A 19,019-nucleotide genomic window follows, 5' to 3' on the forward strand; every position below is an offset into this window, starting at 1 on the left:
AAATGAGCAACTAGCAAAATCAGCGTCTCAAACACCCAGCCACAGGGGATGTGGCTCCCGTTCTCACCTTCGCACGTCCTGCACTTGTTCAGCTCAAAGGGGAAGAGGATGTCCTCCTCGTTCTGGCAGAACTCGCAGATGAAGCCCTTGGCCTGGCACAGCTGAGGGGGAGAAAAGGAAGAAGCGGAGGGGAGTGAAGGAGAACAGCCCAGCAGAAGCTGCAGCCCCACTTCTGAAGGGACAGAGAAGCCCTGGATCTGTAGCATGTGCACACACAGAGAGACACAAATGCCCTGCCAAGGAGTCCTTGCCTCACCCTCAAGCAACCTCCATGGGCATCTGTTTAGCGCTGCGCACTGTAGCTCCACAAAAGTGGCAAGTGATCTCTAACAAGGCTACCTGCCATCTCATTAACTACCATCGCCAAGGAATCACGAACTCCCCAGTGAAAATCTTGCCTCAGCCATTGAGGGCTTTAGGCAAGCAACCTTGGCCACCCAATCTGCAGCACAGAAATAATTCTGCCGCATCTTAACCAGCTGTTGTTGTGTGTGCCCTTATATATGGGTTACAGGTCGTGAAGGTTGGATTACAGCAAGACTGTGTATGTGATTACATACTGTTGTATCCAACAATGGCACTGCACTAGGATTTGCTGTTGTTGCAGTCAATCAATTAAATTATAATTTCAATTTACTACCCAGGGTCCAAGGCTGGTCACAACAATTTATAATTCAGTATTTACAACAGCTGAAACAAATTCCAGTCCCAGGAACTGGGTGGATCCTGAAAATACTTCCCATGTGTCAAGAGCTAGGATAAAGAGGAACACCTTCAGAATGCCACAGAAACCATAGAACGAAGGTGCCCTACACACCTCTGTGGGGAGGGAATTCCAATGCTGTAGAGAATGACTTTCCCTGGGCCACCCCCCCATTACCTATTGCAGTCCTCCACACCATACTGTTCTGCAGGGTCCCCATGCCAGCACTCCCATGGTTCTGGTGGGGGTGAGGGGAGATGTGGAAGAAGCCAGAACAGGTACTGTGTTTCAAATGAGCTTCATCCCAGCTTCAATTTAGCAGTGCAGGTGGTTCTCTGTTACAAGAAGTCTACCAAAGTTACCCTCTCTGCTGTGTGCAAGAGCGATCCTAAGTTCCTCCACCGATGTTCCCATAGAGATTGCAGCTCAAGCTGTCTCACTAGGAAGGGTTAAGATCAGCCTCCCTGGCACCCAGACACACACCCAGAGCACTGCCTGGGAAAATCCAGATCTCCCTGCATGGCTTTTGTGCAAAACTTGACCCAGTGGAGAAACAAATACAATACAAATTGGGAGGACGGGAAGGGGCTGAAAGGGGGGGGAAGTAAAAAGGTTACCCACCATGCATTTCTCAACGTGCTGGGTACCTGCCTTGAGGAGCTCTGTCAAGCAAGGAACAAGCTCCCCCTTCTTGGTGGCACTCAGGTCATTCAAGGAATAGAGGTGGAGGTCCTCTGTCAAATGACCTGGCACGGTGTCAAAGGCATCCAGGAGCCTGCAGGACCAAGTCAGAAATCAGCACCATGACAAAGCAGCCTTGTTCTGTTCTGAATGCTCCTTGCCCTCACTTAGTGAATATTGCAGCCAAACTAGCTGATGCAAGTGCTGGCAGAGCTCTTCAAAAGCTCAAGCCTACACATTTCCCACCTAACATCTCACTGCCCTACTGCTCCTTTCCCTTGCAATGGTTATTTTCCATTTACAAGTTGCATTGCTTTTAATGTTTTGTCAGGAGCCACTCAGAGTGGCTGGGGCAACCCAGATGGGTGGCATATAAATAATAAAATTGCTGCTGCTGCTGCTGTTACTAAGGTTCATTCCAACAACCCAGCAAGGGCTATGCATCTCTGATGCAGTGTGTGTGGGGGGGTGTACATTCGCATAGTTAGACCCTTGTGTGAATGTCACGCATGACAGTTTGGGCAGCTGAACACTTGCTTTCGAACTGGCAAATATAGACAGCTGTGCAATCTCCACACGTGACAAGCAGACACTGGTACACAATGCGCACCCCTATGCACAGAAGCAGAGGAAATGATCCCACAACCCCACTGACCAGGTGGAGTTGGGGGACAGTTGCAACAGACATCTTCTATTGCTTAAGCCCAGGCCTAGAGGTTAGCAAAGAGCAGAAGAATGTGTCTTCTGCTCAACAAAGGGAGGGTGGAGGTGCCTGAAAGACTAAAAGTGGTGCATGCTCTGGTTATCTCCCGCTTGGACTACTGCAATGTGCTCTACGTGGGGCTACCTTTGAAGGTGACTTGGAAACTACAACTAATCCAGAATGCGGCAGCTAGACTGGTGACTGGGGGCGGCCGCCGAGACCACATAACACCGGTCTTGAAAGACCTACATTGGCTCCCAGTACGTTTCCGAGCACAATTCAAAGTGCTGGTGTTGACCTTTAAAGCCCTAAACGGCCTCGGCCCAGTATACCTGAAGGAGCGTCTCCACCCCCATCGTTCTGCCCGGATGCTGAGGTCCAGCGCCGAGGGCCTTCTGGCGGTTCCCTCATTGCGAGAAGCAAAGCTACAGGGAACCAGGCAGAGGGCCTTCTCGGTAGTGGCGCCTGCCCTGTGGAACGCCCTCCCATCAGATGTCAAAGCGATAAATAACTACCTGACATTCAGAAGACATCTTAAGGCAGCCCTGTTCAGGGAAGTTTTTAATCTGTGATATTTTAGTGTATTTTTGGTTTCTATGGAAGCCGCCCAGAGTGGCTGGGGAAACCCAGCCAGATGGGCGGGGTACAAATAATAAATTATTATTATTATTATTATAAAAGTGAGGTACAGAAGTTCATATGCTGGTGGTGGCGGCCCAGGTTCCTTGTGGTTCAAGAGCATGTCCTATAGACGTTCTGTAGGAGGAGATGCAGCTATCTGGGAGGAGTGCACTGGGAGGAGTCCACTACTGTTTCTGCGCCCCCCTCCACCCCCATTGCTGTGCTTCTGTCGTTTTGCTTGCATCCCACAGCACTTACGCTTTCGCTAGGCGGCAGGTCTTGAACATGTTCTTCATGTGGTACAGCTGGATTCTCAGCAGCTGGAAAAGACCAAGTGGAAGGGAAAACCTCAGGTTGGAAGGCTTCTTTCGTTTTAGAAGTATCAGGTATGTGTGTCACAGCAAGGAGTTGAACAGAAACCCAGACCCAGAACTTGGCCCTGCCTCAAAAGGGACTTTGGAGTTTCCCCAACCCAGTGGGATGCATGGTTAAAAAGGAAGGGGGAAATGAAAAAGGGAAATTAAAAAACAACAACCAGGTGCAAGAGCTAGAAGAAATAACAATCGAACTGCCTCAGGCAGGTTTGGGTATGCTTTGTTGCTTTACAAACGCCAGTCTGTGTAAGTGGCATGCAAATTCACTGCATCTGACAGTTTTGGCTTAGGTTACTCATTTCTGTAGTTCTGGGGTGGAGCAGAGTATTCTGCAGGGCGCTGTAGCTCCACGCCCCAGAAATCCTGTCCTTTCTGTTGCTCTGAGATTTCACCAGGCTTCAACCACACACTTTCAAGGTGATCTGCACAGCCTTAAGGGTTGGAAACTTTATATAAATACAAAAAAGCGCTGAGATTCTGAGGATGCTGAATCCTGTGGTCAGTAACAGCTGCTGCACACACGATTCTAGGGGTGGGAAAAGCTACTATAAAAAAGCAATTTACATCAATTGAAGGTTTTGAGCAGAGGTTTAAAGAAATAAAATGAAAATGAAGGGCCTCTGCAAATGTGCTTGGGGCAGGATTTCTATGCATAAGGTCGAAGTGAGTGGCAGAGGCGCAGGCTTGGCTCAAAAAAATGGAGAAGATGGACCTGGAGGTTTGCACGCTTGGCTCAGATTCAAACAGTAATTTTCTCTCTCTCAAAAAAGGGGTGTGTGTGTGTGTGTGCAAATTGGCCCCTGCATGTAGAACAATATTTCCAGGGTGGTGGGGAGTGGGACGTACCCTAAGAGCATGTATCTGCTCCTCTCCCACACATATTGGAACTCAGGGAACTGGGGGATTTGCAGTTCTGAATAGGGATATGTAAGAAAATTCTTTCCCACTGCACACAGGCACAGAAAGTGAAAAGATGCTTATGCAATAATGGCAAATACAATTCAACGTATGCATATTAAATTATTTAGAAGAACTATGTTTCTTTCTTAGGTGCAGGCAAGGAACTTTGCAGGTCCTCATTTGAAACATAAGCTATAAAGTCCCGCCAGGTTACAGAATGTTGTTCTACTTGTTCTTTGTTACAGAATCCCCAAGCTTTCTCACAAATCTACAGTTCCCGAGACAGCTTTGGCAGAAGCCCTGACACTTAAAGCAGGTATAAAAGCTACACTTGCAGGGTAGGGATGGCCTCACGGGCACCTCACACTCAGTCTGCCTTACCCTGACTTGGTTGAGTGGCTTGACCTTGCGGTAGAGGGCAGTGTTGATGTCCTGCACATTGAAGAGGGGGTCGCTCCAGATCTTGCTTAGCAGGTCCTTGGAGAAATTGCTGATGCAATATTTGCTGAAGTCCCACTTGCGCAGGATGCGGCTAGGGATGAGCATCTGAGCATTTTCATGGCAACACTGGCAGAAGTATTTACCCAGGTACTCACAGTAGCGCATGCGCTTGATGTAGTCTGAAGGGATGGGGGTTGGGGAGGGAGAGGGAGACAGAAAGAGTGAGACAGATAATGAATGAATGAATGAATGAATGAATGAATGAATGAATGAATGTGTTCAGACTCCTCCTGGGGAACCGGGGCTGAGCCTATCCACAAGTCTTCCCGAGAACAAAAGGAAGGTATCCTGCCCAAGGTGCCAGTTTCAACACCCCCAGTGTAGTGCATGTGTACATAAATATATGGAATGTGAATTTTGTCCCTACCAGTTCATGGTTTGAACCACATCAGTTAGTTGGTTGGTTATATTCTGCTCAGAACAAAGTGGCCAACAGTAATTAATACACAAACAACCCAGTCAAATCAGATTAATACCACCCACCACCTTCTAAGACAAAATCTTTGAAGGTTCAGGCAGTGTTGAAGAAACTGCACTAGTTGCCAAACAGCTACTGGGCTATGTCCAATGACTTCTTATTGTGTGAAAGACTGCCTCCCCCTGCATTCAGTTAGAAGATCAATTCAGGCCATCTGGGAAAATTCTACACATGCCATTGCACCCTGCAGAATATCCGAGGGTGCTGACCTGAAAATAAGCATTTTTTGCTATTGTCCCTTATTTTGGAATGCCCTTCCCTCTGTCATATGTGAAACAGCAGCTATCAGTTGCTTCAGATGTCTTGTGAAGACGTACCTTTCACCTGGGCTTTCCCCAGCCTGTAAGTTCATTTCCTGCATAAAATGCTTTGAATCCTACAATTCCTGTTTTATATGCCCCCATATAGTTGTTTTATTGGTTTTATACTGTATTTTTAATTTTAAAAATAGGGTCTTTGAAAATCTTGTATGATGCTTAAGAGATTTCTAAAACATTAAACTGTCTATAAACAAAGTTTTAAAAACAAAGTAACATAAAATAACATAAACAGGGCCTCAAGAACTCTGCCAAATCCAGCACTCACCAGGGTCTGTCCTGATGCCACATCCGGCACAGCGATAGTTCTGCTTGGCCACTGCCACCTTTCTCCTGCAGACACACAAAACATGTGCTATGTATGTGTGCAGACAGAGGATAGATAGATCTCAACCTCCTTTCTTGGGGGCAGGGAGTGGGCTGCTAAGGAAAATGTTATGAGGATTTAACATGCAGCATTTGAATACGCAATTAAAAAAACCCTCTACACGGCCATGCAATGTTATTATAAAGGACAAAAGACACTTGTCCGTTTCCAAGCCTGTTCTTAAACCACAAGGACCACTAGATTTCTGAGAAAAGGCCTGTGCTTGCAGAATGCCACCACCCACCAGACATGAGGTAGGGAAGAGGCCATGGAGAGGACACTCTCACCAGTCGCTGTACTTTGGCTGGTCATCAAGCAAATCATGAGACAGCCACTCCCAGCCACTTTCTCATCCTCTGGTTGATGGTGCAACAGTCTGACTCAGCATAAGGCAGCTTCCTTTGTGAGCAAGGCTTCCATTCTTAAAGATACCTTCTAAGTTTTTGTGAAGAGGGAAAAAATCCACTTGCTGCTGTTGGCAGATTCTAGCAAGGGCATGAATGGGCATATTTGGAAAGAGGAAGGGAAAGACAGAGGACACTGCAGGCTTGAAAACCACCTGTCTCCTTACGTTGGTGCTGGGTGGATATTGAAGATTATCTGTGGTCGGGGAGGCGCCCACTCCAAGTTCCCTCGGACCCGGATACGGAGTTTATAGATGTCCGCGTGTTCCCCATCGTCGGGAGAGATGGGCACAGAATCGGGAATTGGCAAGAGCTGCAGGAGGAGAACAAGACGCACAATGCAAACATGCACCTGGGTCCGGGCACAGAGCTTCCATGGTTAGCCAACAAGCAAGTAGGCAAGATCTGATTACTGCAGAATCTTCTGGAAATAATTTAAGCACCAAGTCAATGCTGCTAAGTAAATGCTGCTATAGCAATCCCGTGGCTATTCCACAATCCAGTGATAAACTGCTACGCGTGACTGCATCCTCCATGTTATTTCTGTTGCACAAGTGCAGAATCTCACGTCACGGTCCCCTCCCTGCCCACCACCCTTGCTTTTCATATTTCACGTGTACGTGAAACTTTGTAATCCCAGAGTGCACACAACCTTAACAAGAGGGCACTTTGGAATTCCTGACTGCTGAAAGAAGAGCTTCCTTTTGCCATTACCCAAGAGGAAGTCGACAATCAGTGATCCCTTGTGAATAGAGCCCAGTGTCAAACTGAGAGTGTGAAGTGGGGAGTGGGTGGAAAGCAACAACAGCCCCAAAACTACGGCAAACGGAACAAAGCAGCATCTTGCAGAGCAACTTCGGAGCAGAACCGCAGGTCACCACTGAAGCGCCTTTGTAAAGCCAACGCAGAACTGAACTGCAAGGCGACCAAGGAGTGGGAGAACAGCCACAGTTGGGGCTTGTTAGTCACTTCCAGCAGCGCTGAAATGCTTCACTGTCTCCAGCACAGAGTATCAGCGTTGGGTGGGCCCTTACACCCCACTGAAGTATATAAACAGGGCCATTATGCTTGCTGGAATTCCTCCCGGTGTGACTTGCATGACTGCTGCCTCCCTAAAAGGCCTCACGCTCTCACATACGAGCAAAGCCTGTGGTTTGAAATAGACAAAATTAGAAGAACACACAGAACTTGCTTAAGGAGCGATGCAGAGCTCCGACGTTCCACACCCTGACCACACACTCCTGCACAGCCTTGGTTTAGATTCTGGGATTTCAACCAGCACAGCCCATGTCTACTCAAGTTCCTTATGGCAGCTTTAAGGGCTAGAGGCTTTTTGCTTTTAAAACATACCAAAATTCTCAGGGTGCTGAATTCTGCATCAAAATGCCCTGCTGTGCCCCAGTGCTATAGGACTGTAAGCACGCCTAAGACACCTTTCTTCCTCCGGCCATTGGCTTCCCGCAAATCAAGAAGCTGTCAAATGTCAGCAAAACACAGCTGGGGTGGAGGCTGAGACATGCAGCCTGGACTCACACGTTTAGGTGGCTACTGATTGGTGGAAGTCACACTGAGCTGGCTTGTATTTGCAGTCTTTTGGCTTCGGGTGTGGCCAGCCCTGGCTATAAACCTGATTTTCTACTGAGCAGCCACAACAAACCACTCTAAACCAAGGCCTTCCATGCAGAGCGCAGCCACAACACTCACACACCCTGGGCCCCTTCAGATGGGCCATTCATAAAGGCTGTTAGAGCACGCAGTAAACACGACACTCCCTGGGCACACCTCCCATTTGGGACATACCAGCAGCAACTTTTTGCAAAGCTGTCTTTTCTTATACCACTTGGGCCGCTTAAGAAGCCTTTTAAGAGATAGTCTTGGACCCTGAAAACCAACAGCAAATGATCTATCAAGGTGGCTCCCTGAACAAGTCTTCCCTGCTCCTGGGAAGAGAAGCAGGAACAGAGGTGGGCCTGGTGAAAGCTTTTGGAGGCACTTCAGATTGCCACGCTCCTCCTATTGAAACATCCGATGTTTTGCTCCTTATCTCTGCGTTGGGTGCAGAGCAACCTGTCCCTATGCCACGGCTAAATTTCACAGACCACATAGCTCACTTTTATCAGCCACAGCCCTGGTCAGTGGTCAATGCACATGATAGAAAGGGCAAAACACCAATTCCCAGCCTCCTTCATCCAGAAGTTTTGGACTACAACTCCCATCAGTCCCTTGGCCACGTTGGTTCCTGCTCCCTACCAATCCCAGTGTCAGTAGTATCTCCCACTGTGCTGTGCAGACGTAGGTCTTGTTGCCCTTGCCACCTGAGCCGCTGGATGGGCTGGCCACATCACCTGGCCTACCTGAAGTACTGGGACTGCTGCCCTTTGCCCTTTTAATCTAGAGTGGTTGCGACCATGCTTAAAAGCCACCACATCCAGCACATTAAGTGTTTGCTGCCCCCCGCCGTAAAGTGGCTAAGTTTAAACCACCACTAGAGAGGGGAAAGGGGGGGGGGCGCAGAGCACAAAATGACTGTGCTGTTCTGGCCCAGGGTAGGTGGGTGCTGAACTTAGGAACCCTACCTTCTGCGGGGCGTCTTGCTCCGGCACAAGCCATTCCAGTTCGGAGGCTGCGGGGAGCTGCATCCCTTCGAACTGCTTCAGCAGACCCATGGCCACAGCCTCTGCCGAGTTGGAGTTGAGGAAAGAGTGGAAGCTGTTGGACAAAGACGCAGAGATTAGCACAGATACAAAGCAGTGGGAAAGAAGGTCTCTCCTGTACATCCCCTTAACATTCCTCTTGAAACCCCACATGTCCCACGAAGCCTTGGGCTTAATTCCTCACTCTTCGTCTCTTACTGCAGGGACAGGAAACCCGTGGCCCTCCAGAGGTTGCTCGACTCCTCACTCCCTTCAGCCCCAGTCAGCATGGCCAACTGGCCCAGGAGCAGTGGGGATTGAAATCCAACAACATCTGCAGAGTGAACATCTGGCTCCCCCTGTTTCTGCCTCACTTAAAGTGTCCTAAGGACACTTTACTGCACTTTCTCACATCTAGCCCTCATTTGTTATTTCTGCCCCTGTCCCAACCAAAATACAGACACGGCCAGTTGGAGGAACAAAAACAGACGCTCCTATCAGTCGTGCCTCTGCCTGTGGAAGCAGCCTCTTGGTTAGTCTCCACTGAAGACCCAAGCTGACGCCTTTGACACATCTCTTGGCATAGAAGCAATAAACCAGCATCTCCGGCTCCAAACTAGTTCCTTTTATCTACTTGAAACCTGCCCCTGGATGAAATATACTGCCACCATCCATGAGACTCAGCCTAGCCAGAACCTCAGCAAGCTGCAATCTGGTCTTCACCCATTCCTTCATACTGGGAAGCCAACCCAGATGCAAAGCTTTAAATCCTTGGCATCTCTTGGCCCTGATACTACAAGAGATGGCTCCCAAATGCACAGATTCTACTTACATTTTGGCCCCCAACACCCTTCAGATATATTACTGAGAGAAGAAACCTGTTTAGAGCTTTCTTAGGTTTGTCCCCCAATTGTCCCTTCTACAGCCTTTCAGCCTAAATCTTCACAGTGTTTCACCCCAAACGAAATGGAGCAGGCGGAGGAATGAGCCATCATGGTGTTCTTATGCCACATCAGAGATACATACGTGGAGCCTGAAGAGTGGAAGGACTTCTTGCTGGGAGCTGCACTCCTCTTGATGTCTGCATCTAAATCACAGCACAAATGAAGCGGGGGAAGGTTAGACGTGGCAAAGGCCATGCTGAATGAATTCTGGATGGGTTAACACATATCGCAATTTTACAACAAGGAACTGATCTACAGCAGAGATGGGCAAATTCGCCTATGGGCCGAGGCCTTCTCACAATGGACCACTTCAAAGTCTGCCCACTTTCTGCACCATCCACAGAGAGCGCCTCAAGAAGGGTGTCAGAGCCTATGTTCGAGGTTTCTAAGACTAAAGTAAACACAAGCCACATCTGGCATCTAACCCAATTTTATCTGATCCTCTCCACCCCAATTTGTGCCTGGTTGGAAAAATGAGGCATTGATTCGTAGCTGCTTGCATCCTTCCCATTAGGAAGAGAGACAGCTATAGAAACCTCCAAGGTGGCCTCAGTTCCTGAGCATGTTGGCACATACCAGGAGGGAAGAGATGCTTTGTTCACCCAAGTATTGCTGCTCCCAAGGCATGGCTTGATAGGTGGTTCTCCCATCAGAAAATGAGTAGGTTGTTCCCCAGTTTAAGCCACATATTCCCTCACCTAACATCATCTACCACAGAATTCTGTGGGGGGCTGTTATAATGAATGGCTTTAAAAAGCAACTACACTCTATATAACTAAACGGCAGATTAGTTGCCCAGTGGCTATTGACGGCCCCCATTTCAGAGAGGAGGAGTTACGGACTGCTAGATATTGTGGGTTATTTATCTATGATGTGAAAGATCACATCAGGCCCTGCTTGTAAACTTCCACAGGGCACCTAGTTGTCCACCATTGGCAGAAAGGCCATCAATCTGACCTGGTCTGTCAATTCTTAAAAGGTCCCCAAAAGTTTTGCTAGCCATAGTTGCTCATACTGTCCAATCCTTCTATCAACACCAGCAAGCAGCTAAGAGAGCGAGAACCGTAGGAAGTGAACAATACTACCGTGGGGTAAGATGGAAAGCTTATAAGCCATGCAGGGAAGTAGCTGCTAGCTGTTTAGCTTACCCGAAGAAACACACACACAGGGAAATTAGTTATGAGGTGTTAGTAGAGAGACTTACTCAAGCGTGTGTGTGTGTGTGTGTGTGTGTGTGTGAGAGAGAGAGAGAGAGAGAGAGAGAGAGAGAGAGAGAGAACACAGTTCAAACTGGTGCCAGTCAAAATATGACCGTTTGCATTTGATATCCCTGCTTTTGTGGCCTTCAGTGGACTGCAAAAGAAAGGGCTCAGGAAGTCCCAGATAGATTGTAACAGAAATGTCCCTCCCACGGTGGGGCCATGTATGTTGTACAACTGATAGGTTTTTGCTGCTTTGTCAAAACCGCTTGGTTTAGACCAGACTTTGGCCCATACGGCTTTTGCTTTGTTTTGCTCTCACCTCTGTTTATATTCTCAGCACCAAAAGGTGGAAATATACATTGACTATAGAAGGGAGGGAGGGAATGCTATAACATGCAAACACTACAGGTAAGCACCTAAGGCATGACATGCAATACACTCCAAGGGCGATCTAACTAGTTGTGCCTACGTGACACAGACAGACCGACACGCAGAGCAAGGTTACTACCTGAAAATAAGGAAGCCATTGAAACAGACAGGCCATTCTTGGATATTTGAGTCAGGTTAGATCCATCGTTACCATCTGCATGATACGGTGATGACAAAATATTGCATGTCAGCGGAAGAAGGGGAGGGGGGAGAGGGTGTAAGCACAACCAGAGCAAGGATAGGAGAGACTCCCAATAGCACAGGGCCCTTCAAACCAGACCAGTGGCTTTCAGATTTTCTACCCTGAGGGAATTCTTTCCATGTCAAATTCGTCTGCCAAGTAACCCTTGCACATCACAAATTATTCTGGAGCATAGCTGTGTGTGCATACACACACACACAGGGTACTGGCCAGGCCCCCACTGTAATCCAAAATGCACCAGATAATGCAATTGACACCCCTCCTTGCAGGTGCAAGCTGAATTCATTGGTGAGCCTCTGAGAGGCTTGTGGGGAGCCCCAGAATTCCACAGGCTAGAGTTTGAAAACCACTGAATTACGGGATTCAGAAGATCCCACCAACGCTGAGCTCTTGATCCTTTCCCCTCCTCCCTCTCCCCAACACACAGTATTCCAAGCACAGCCAGGCCACCCGCACAACTGCTCCTCCGGGTCTTGGCTGCTTAGCTATTCCTTGCTTCAAAGTGAGTTTCCAAGTTTCAAACCAGCAATGTTTTGTGGCCGATGCCAAAAAAAGGTAGAATATTTACTTTTGTTTCTCTGATCTCTCTTAAAAAGTTTGATGGGGAACAAACTTGACTAGGAAGCTTCCACAGGGGTTAGGGAGCATGACCCAGGCTACTCTAGTCTACTTTTGTAAGACTGTTTGCTGGGCTGGTTTCTCTGCCATGCTCTTCTTTGGCAGGAGCAGGGTAATCATGTACAGGCAGAATAAGGATTGCCTCACTTCCCTAATGGCCAAACTCCACACACACTGTGGTCTCCAGCCCTGGTAATATGTGCACTGGGACTGATCCTGCATTCTGCACAACTAGCTTTGGCTGTTCCAAGCGCAAGTACCTCCTCTACACTTCCCATTTTTAAAATTCGGAACTGATCCTTCCTTTCAAAAGCCAGCCTGATTCTGCCATGTGAACATGCCTTTGGAGAGGGTTCAATCAGTAAGCTTCATGTTGGAATAAGCAAGCACGGGTAAGCCTCCCCCCATTGTAACAACAGCCTTCAAATGTGCATTATCACTGGAAGGACCAATCAGCAAAGGACATCTTCATGCCAACAGGCTAGCAAATGATAATCACAATTATCCTCCGTGTGCTTTTCCATTCCTGTTGGGCCCACTGTTCTGATACTAGAGAACTGTGTCACTCCCATTTTAAGAGCTGGACAATGCAGGCAAAGATTATTGTCTTCAGAGTCGCACACAGAGTCCTGCTGAGAAGATGCCAGTTTCGGTCCCTGAACTCTGCAGTTAAAAAGGATCGCGGACTTGTGCCTGGAAGCATTTTTGCCAAGGACCTTGGACAGCTACTACTGTCAACCTGGGCAAACAATCTTGGGTCAGATGGACCAACTGTCCCAGTATAAGGGCGCTTTGTATGCATAAGGCTCATTATACCAATTACATCTTACCTTTAATCTCATACTCGTCAACCTCTTCTGCTGAACCTGAGTCAGACAAGTGTGTTGAGTCCCGGGAGCTGAAGTGGGATCCACTGTCTGTTGCCATAAGACCTGGGAGAACAGTGGCAGAAAAAGAAAGACTGCAGTGCACGTCAGAATCTGTCTGGTTCAACCTTGGCCAGCCTGGCACCCTCCATGCTTTGGACTACAGTTCCCATCACCCCTGGCCAGAACATTAATTCAAGCTGGCAATTGTAAGCACAATAAGAAGCAGCACATGACTTCACTTATTTCCTTCTCCATCCCTTTCGCCTCTTGTACCATGCCTATTAGTTCCTGCGGGCAAGGACTGCCTTCTTTTAAAATCTGTGCACAATGCTCACTAAAGGTTTAGGTGTTTTAAAAAGGAGTCATAGAAGTTGCAGGAGAAAATTCTCTCTCTTCACTCAAGTCACCTCATTGATGAGTTTTGCATGATCAAAAGTTTAACCCAGTGCTGAAACAAGGGGAAAGGAAGTGCCTGTGGGTAACTAGGGGCTCTCAAATAATTCACAGAACCTCTTATGCTGAGACTATAAATACAGATAAACCAGAAGAACAAAAACTTAGGGCCATCTTTTTAATAAATACCTGCATGTTAATGAAGTATGCAAATGATTAGACACTTGCCCATTTCACGACTGATACACATCCTAATAATCAGGCAGCCCTCAAGACAATAAGCTAAACTAAATACACACACACCCTTAGACAACCCACAGAAGCTCTATTGGTTTGGATCCTGTATACCTTGGTCCTGTATACCTGAAGGAGCGTCTCCACCCCCATCGTTCAGCCTGGACACTGAGATCCAGCGCTGAGGGCCTTCTGGCGGTTCCCTCATTGCGAGAAGTGAGGTTACAGGGAACCAGACAGAGGGCTTTCTCGGTAGTGGCGCCCGCCCTGTGGAACTCCCTCACTTCAGATGTGAAGGAAATAAGCAGCTATGTTCTCTTTAAAAGACATCTGAAGGCAGCCCTGTTTAGGGAAGTTTTTAATATTTAATGCTGTATTGTTTTTAACACTCGATTGGAAGCCGCCCAGAGTGGCTGGGGAAACTCAACCAGATGGGCGGGGTATAAATAATATTTTATTATTACTATTACTATTATTATTATTATTATTATTATTATTATTATTATTATCCAAAACAGCTTCATCTTGGGGTAATCCAGGATACATATGTGGTAAGAATTCACTTCTACACCACTTTGTTTGTTACCCAAGTGCGAAACCACCTTTTAAATAAACCACAGAACTAAGGAAACTATTTTCAAGTCCAGCATCCAGGAGGGACCCAACGTTTATTTCTATTGCAACAGGACAGAGCTCAACTTAAGTGCCAGCTGAGTGTAGGGCTAAACCTGCAGAGTACAAGATCAGCATGGCCCATGTATAGGTCTTCTTGCCTGCTTGGATTGACCAGTCCCTTCTGAGTAAGTCCCAGAGAAAAAAGTTTCTCTTTCTGCCTGAAATGCACATAAAGCCTTTTCCATCTTATCAGACTGCCTCCTTTCGTCCTCATTCACATGAATCTGTTACCATGAGCCTCCTTGCTGACTTCTTTAAAAAGGAGATGAAGGAAGCAAGGATGCCCTGAGCGGAAGAGAGGTAGATTTCCAGCAGGCCACTTCCTGCTCCAGCCATTGACTCCTATGACAAAACTAAAAGGCAAGGCTAAACCCTCTAGGTGTTTTGTGACCCTCAGATGCTGCACACACAAGCAAAGATGTAATCTGCACTACACTAGGGTGGAACTTGGTATGGAACATAGACATTAGTCGCACCCCTCCCCCTCGCCCCAGGAGTCTCATTTCTATCTCTTTTTCGTTGCCAGCTTCTACCAAGGTTAGATCCTGAAAAACAACACCCGGATTGAACCGCACTTCCAGGGGGTCAGGAAGGAAAGCTTCTGTGCAACTCATTCATGCTCTGACATGATAAGAAGCAGAAGGCCATCCATTAATCTTGCTGAATTGGCACAAGAATAAAGGTTTCTTTGGCAAGAGGATATCAAGCTGTGGCACTATCCGGGATCTGCACCCTCGGAAATAGCCTCAGGGATCCACAGTCACTTAAATCCCCAAAGAAGCCTTCAACACAGCAAAAGGAAGAGCTGGAAGGAAGCACCCACTGTCTGAGCTGATCTCCGGGTACGCTGGGTGCAGGTGCCGCGTCCTGATCTGTTGTCGGCGGATGCGGATTTTCTGTTTGAGCTCCTGGATCTCCTTGTCGCTGTCCTCCTCCTCCTCTTCCAGCTGCCTGTTCGTCATGTTGCACTTCATCAGCTCAATGGCAGCAATGAGCGACTCGCAGATGCTGAAGTGAGCATTTTCCTGGGGTGAAGGGAAGAGAAGCAGCAGAGTTAAGTTTTCCACAAGTCTCAAAAGGAGGGAGTTCTCCAGAGAAAGAGACAATGGGTTTGCGGGGGGGACAGGTAGCATGACAGTCTAAATATCTTTCAATACTCAAGCCCGGTAAAAAAACCAAAACCAAAAACTTTGGCAGCCCTGTGCAAAATCTACACTGTTGTAGAATATGGACGTGCACAGAAATCTGTGGCTTGCTTCATTTCCACCAACCCACTCCCAAATATTTTTCTAGCCCTTGTGGTTGGGGGAGCGAGTTTTTAAATGTTGCATTAAAAAAAAACTGCCAAGGCCAGAACTTGTTTATCAACCGCATTAGTAATAATTTTACTGTTTAGCTCAAAGTCATAACAAAAACAAATGGAACATTCAAAAGTGAGCCACAAAGTTAAGTTTCCTGTCTGCCAATGCAAATAAGGAAACACACAGAACACATAGTTCTCAGAAAATAAACCAACAGAAATAAAATTATTCCCGACATTAAACCCTGAGAAATATTTTTCACGAGGATCCTTAAAAAGAGGGCATGTTTAAAACACTGCTAACTTGGGGGCTAGTGTTGATTATTTTATTGTCAGCCCTTCCCTTAATTGCCTGTATCACATAAATAGATACTTTGGACCACAAAGAAAGTGATCACTATCCTCTCTCCAGCTTACATTTCAATACTGCTGGACTTCAGCCAGCTTATCGACCTAACAGGAATAGAAAGGCCTTGGGGATCAGATGACCGAGATGGTCTGCAGCCCTTCCTCACCCTATCAGGAATCTTATGAGGTGTAAGGAATTGATACTGCCTGAAATAATTGAGTGCCAAAGACATTCCTGTCATCTTAGACTAGCAAGAGACCCCAAGCATATATATGGTTCCCAGGCAGCTACACACCCACCCAGGCACTGGCCATATATCCTGGGAGTCACTGCTCTCTGTGTTTTTCTCTCACTATTTCACGCAAGCTCCCTGCTAATCTCACATTTCACTTCTCCTATTGCCTACCTTTTCCAAGTCTGCACAGCTGCCAAAATCTTGCTCTGACAAGTAACTTATCAGGGACTGGCCTTCTGAGGGCCTCCGGAACATCCCTTCCCCAGAGCTTAGATACTGCCCAGTATCTGTTGGAGAAAGAAAAGTTAAAGGAAAATTACTGTTCCATTCCTATGAACTTTGTCAAGGGGTGGCTCACGCAGGACTAGGGCAGTCAGAATCCTTTGGGAATGGTGGAAGATGCAAAGTCATTTGGAAAACCTCGCAAGGTCTGTGCTGGCTCCAGCTCCTGCTTCTCTGTTGTCAATAGGCCTTGGGTAGGCCAATGTGGTACCTTCCAGATTTTGTTGGACTCCAACTTCCGTCAGCTCCAGCCAGCATGGCAAATGGCCAGGGGTGATGGGAGTTGTAGTCTAATGACAAATGGGGGGGGGGTGCACCACATTGGCTACCCCTGCTGAAGGCCATTTGAAGCTGGAGGGGCACAGCTCTTAGCAAAAACCTGCATCAAAAACTGGAAAAGGCTCACACACCATCCTGATGCCCAACTCCAAAGGAGAGCTGAGAAAGAGGGAAAAAATAACCCAACGAAAGCCCTACAGTGCTCACCGTATTCCATGTAAACAGATCCAGGGGTGCTCATCTGGCTGCTCTGCATTGAGCAGGACATGCTGCCTTGGAACCTGGAAATGTCTCCACTGGACTCTAGGGATAATATAAAGAAAGATGGAGTCAATCGCCATGATCAGAACGAGCCACAGGACGGGGCATGAACAGAATTGAATGGGACAAAGTGATAGATCGTGAAATATATGAAAAAAAATAAAGTCAACAAGATGGAAGGTGCGGGAACATTTGGGCAAACAGGAGCCCAGAAGGAACCATTGAAGGCAGGCAGGCTGTGGGGTGAACTTTCATGGACAGGAGCAGAAATCATGCATGTTTTCAAGCAGGGGGGTATTCTAACAAGCTAGTCTAGATCTGCCTTCACAACTGGTGCCAATAGATGTCAGGATTGGATCCTGCAGAGAGTCAGGTTCAGTATCCCAATTTAACTTGTGGCCCTCCAGTGTATTTAGGAGACCAGCTTCCATCAGCCTCTGCTAGCCTGATCCATGATTAGGGATGTTGGGAGTTCAGCAGAACCTGACAGGTTCCCCATCCCTCCCCTAGGCAAACATAGGCAAGTTGTTGTCTACTGAGTGCTATAATAAAAGCTTTCCTGTGAGACCACCGTAAAGCATTCTGTTGCAAAGCTTGGCTTGATGATTCTCCAGAAGCTTCAGCTACTTACTATGAAGGCCGCTCCAAAATATGCACTGAATCCTTGGCGCACAATTAAACTATGCTGTTTTACATCTATAAAGTGCTGAATGGTTTGGGCTCAACATACCAGGGACCACCTTCACCCACATGGCCACGTCACATTACCATTTCTGAAACTAAATGTTCCTGGGGATCACCAGTGCCTACCAGTAACTCCCGCCTCTTGCTACCCTTGGAGACTCAAAGGCAAAGCACAGCTCAAAAGCTCAAGATCTTTTTATCTAGCCTTGGCATTGAGGAGGAGGGTTATGCCAATACAGAAAGAGAAGCGTGACCATCAGTTACATTTCACCTGGATAATTCAGTTTTTGGGGGGTTTTTTAACGTAACTATCCTTGTTTCTTAGACTGTTGCACCACTATAAAATCAACTTACATGCATACTATGGTGGTTATCCCTTCTTGAAACATTCCTATGAAGTCACTGCTGAAACTCTGGACCAGGTCACAAGGCCTTGTCCACAGTGGCCGCTCTCCAGCTTCCTGACCACACACAGAAGTCTGTCCTGACCTAGATTTCAAGTTTAGGAACAAGGCAACCTCTGAGAAACAGCTACTATAGGGAAAGGCTTGCATCACTTGGGCCAGAGCGTGGGCTTGACCTCCCCCAGCAACTGAAGTTCCAGGGGCAGCGAAGGCTGAACGGGACGGCAGCTGGTTTTAGTGCTTTATCCCAGCTGATAATGGCATGGAAAGAAGGCGATGGTGGGAAATCAACATTTGAGAGTGTGTACATCCAGAACATGCAATGGCAAAGGAGAGGGTTGAACAAGGCAAAGGAGACACTGGTGTCAACTTCAATAGCTCAGAAGGTCAGGCCCAATTTAGAGCCACTTCATAGGTTATATTCCTGCCCGCCCCGCCCCCAATATGAAATGCACTTCCATGTAGGAAGCAATGCAGAACCCGCATGTGACAGCTATGCAATGTGAAATATCACTGTCCAATATAAGCTACAGGGAAGTCTTCCTCATCTAGGAAAAATAAAACAAATGAGGCAGTCCTTGCAGAGCTGTTTGGACTGGGTAGAACCACTCTATAAATTGACACTTTTGGCATCATAACCAATTTTGACAAAGCTCCGAATGCAGACCAAAATCTCTTTATCAAAAAGTTTTGCCATATGAGTTGCACCAAGAAGAGGAAAGCCATGATCTTTGCACTTGGACATCTCAGAGCATGCCAAAAAACTGAGCAATGGTGGCTTCTTGGGTCAAAATGGTGAACTGCAAACTCTGCAGGACACAAAACACTCCCCCAAGACCCTTTCACAAGAACCCACACATTGAGTAGCACCAAGTAGCTTCAAATAAGGAAGGCCTGTATGTACATAGTGCCCTGAA

The 19,019-nt window shown here is 47.3% G+C and overlaps 1 protein-coding gene across 5 annotated transcripts in view; it reads right to left on the reverse strand.

Annotated features, from left to right (window-relative positions):
• Nucleotides 1–19,019, reverse strand: part of RUBCN (rubicon autophagy regulator) — a 49,335-nt gene that overhangs the window by 5,071 nt on the left and 25,245 nt on the right. For 3 of the 5 annotated variants that reach the window (XR_014547889.1, XM_083612763.1, XM_083612762.1), the window contains 12 exons: nt 16,961–17,056; nt 16,364–16,479; nt 15,132–15,333; nt 12,968–13,069; nt 9,769–9,829; nt 8,686–8,818; nt 6,277–6,422; nt 5,607–5,671; nt 4,424–4,662; nt 3,027–3,088; nt 1,385–1,538; nt 68–161 (listed from right to left, as the gene is read on the reverse strand). Coding sequence is in view for 3 of the 5 variants with exons in the window: in XM_083612763.1 (XP_083468889.1) it covers nt 68–161; nt 1,385–1,538; nt 3,027–3,088; nt 4,424–4,662; nt 5,607–5,671; nt 6,277–6,422; nt 8,686–8,818; nt 9,769–9,829; nt 12,968–13,069; nt 15,132–15,333; nt 16,364–16,479; nt 16,961–17,056 (1,470 nt within the window). In the remaining 2 variants the exon portion in view is untranslated. Of the gene's footprint in view, nt 1–67; nt 162–1,384; nt 1,539–3,026; nt 3,089–4,423; nt 4,663–5,606; nt 5,672–6,276; nt 6,423–8,685; nt 8,819–9,768; nt 9,830–11,396; nt 11,472–12,967; nt 13,070–15,131; nt 15,334–16,363; nt 16,480–16,960; nt 17,057–19,019 lie in introns of all 5 variants that reach the window. The other 2 variants (XR_014547888.1, XM_083612761.1) reach the window with 1 other exon arrangement.

The sequence above is a fragment of the Podarcis filfolensis genome, assembly GCF_964270895.1.
Source record: "Podarcis filfolensis genome assembly, chromosome: 5".
Classification (NCBI taxonomy): domain Eukaryota; kingdom Metazoa; phylum Chordata; class Lepidosauria; order Squamata; family Lacertidae; genus Podarcis; species Podarcis filfolensis.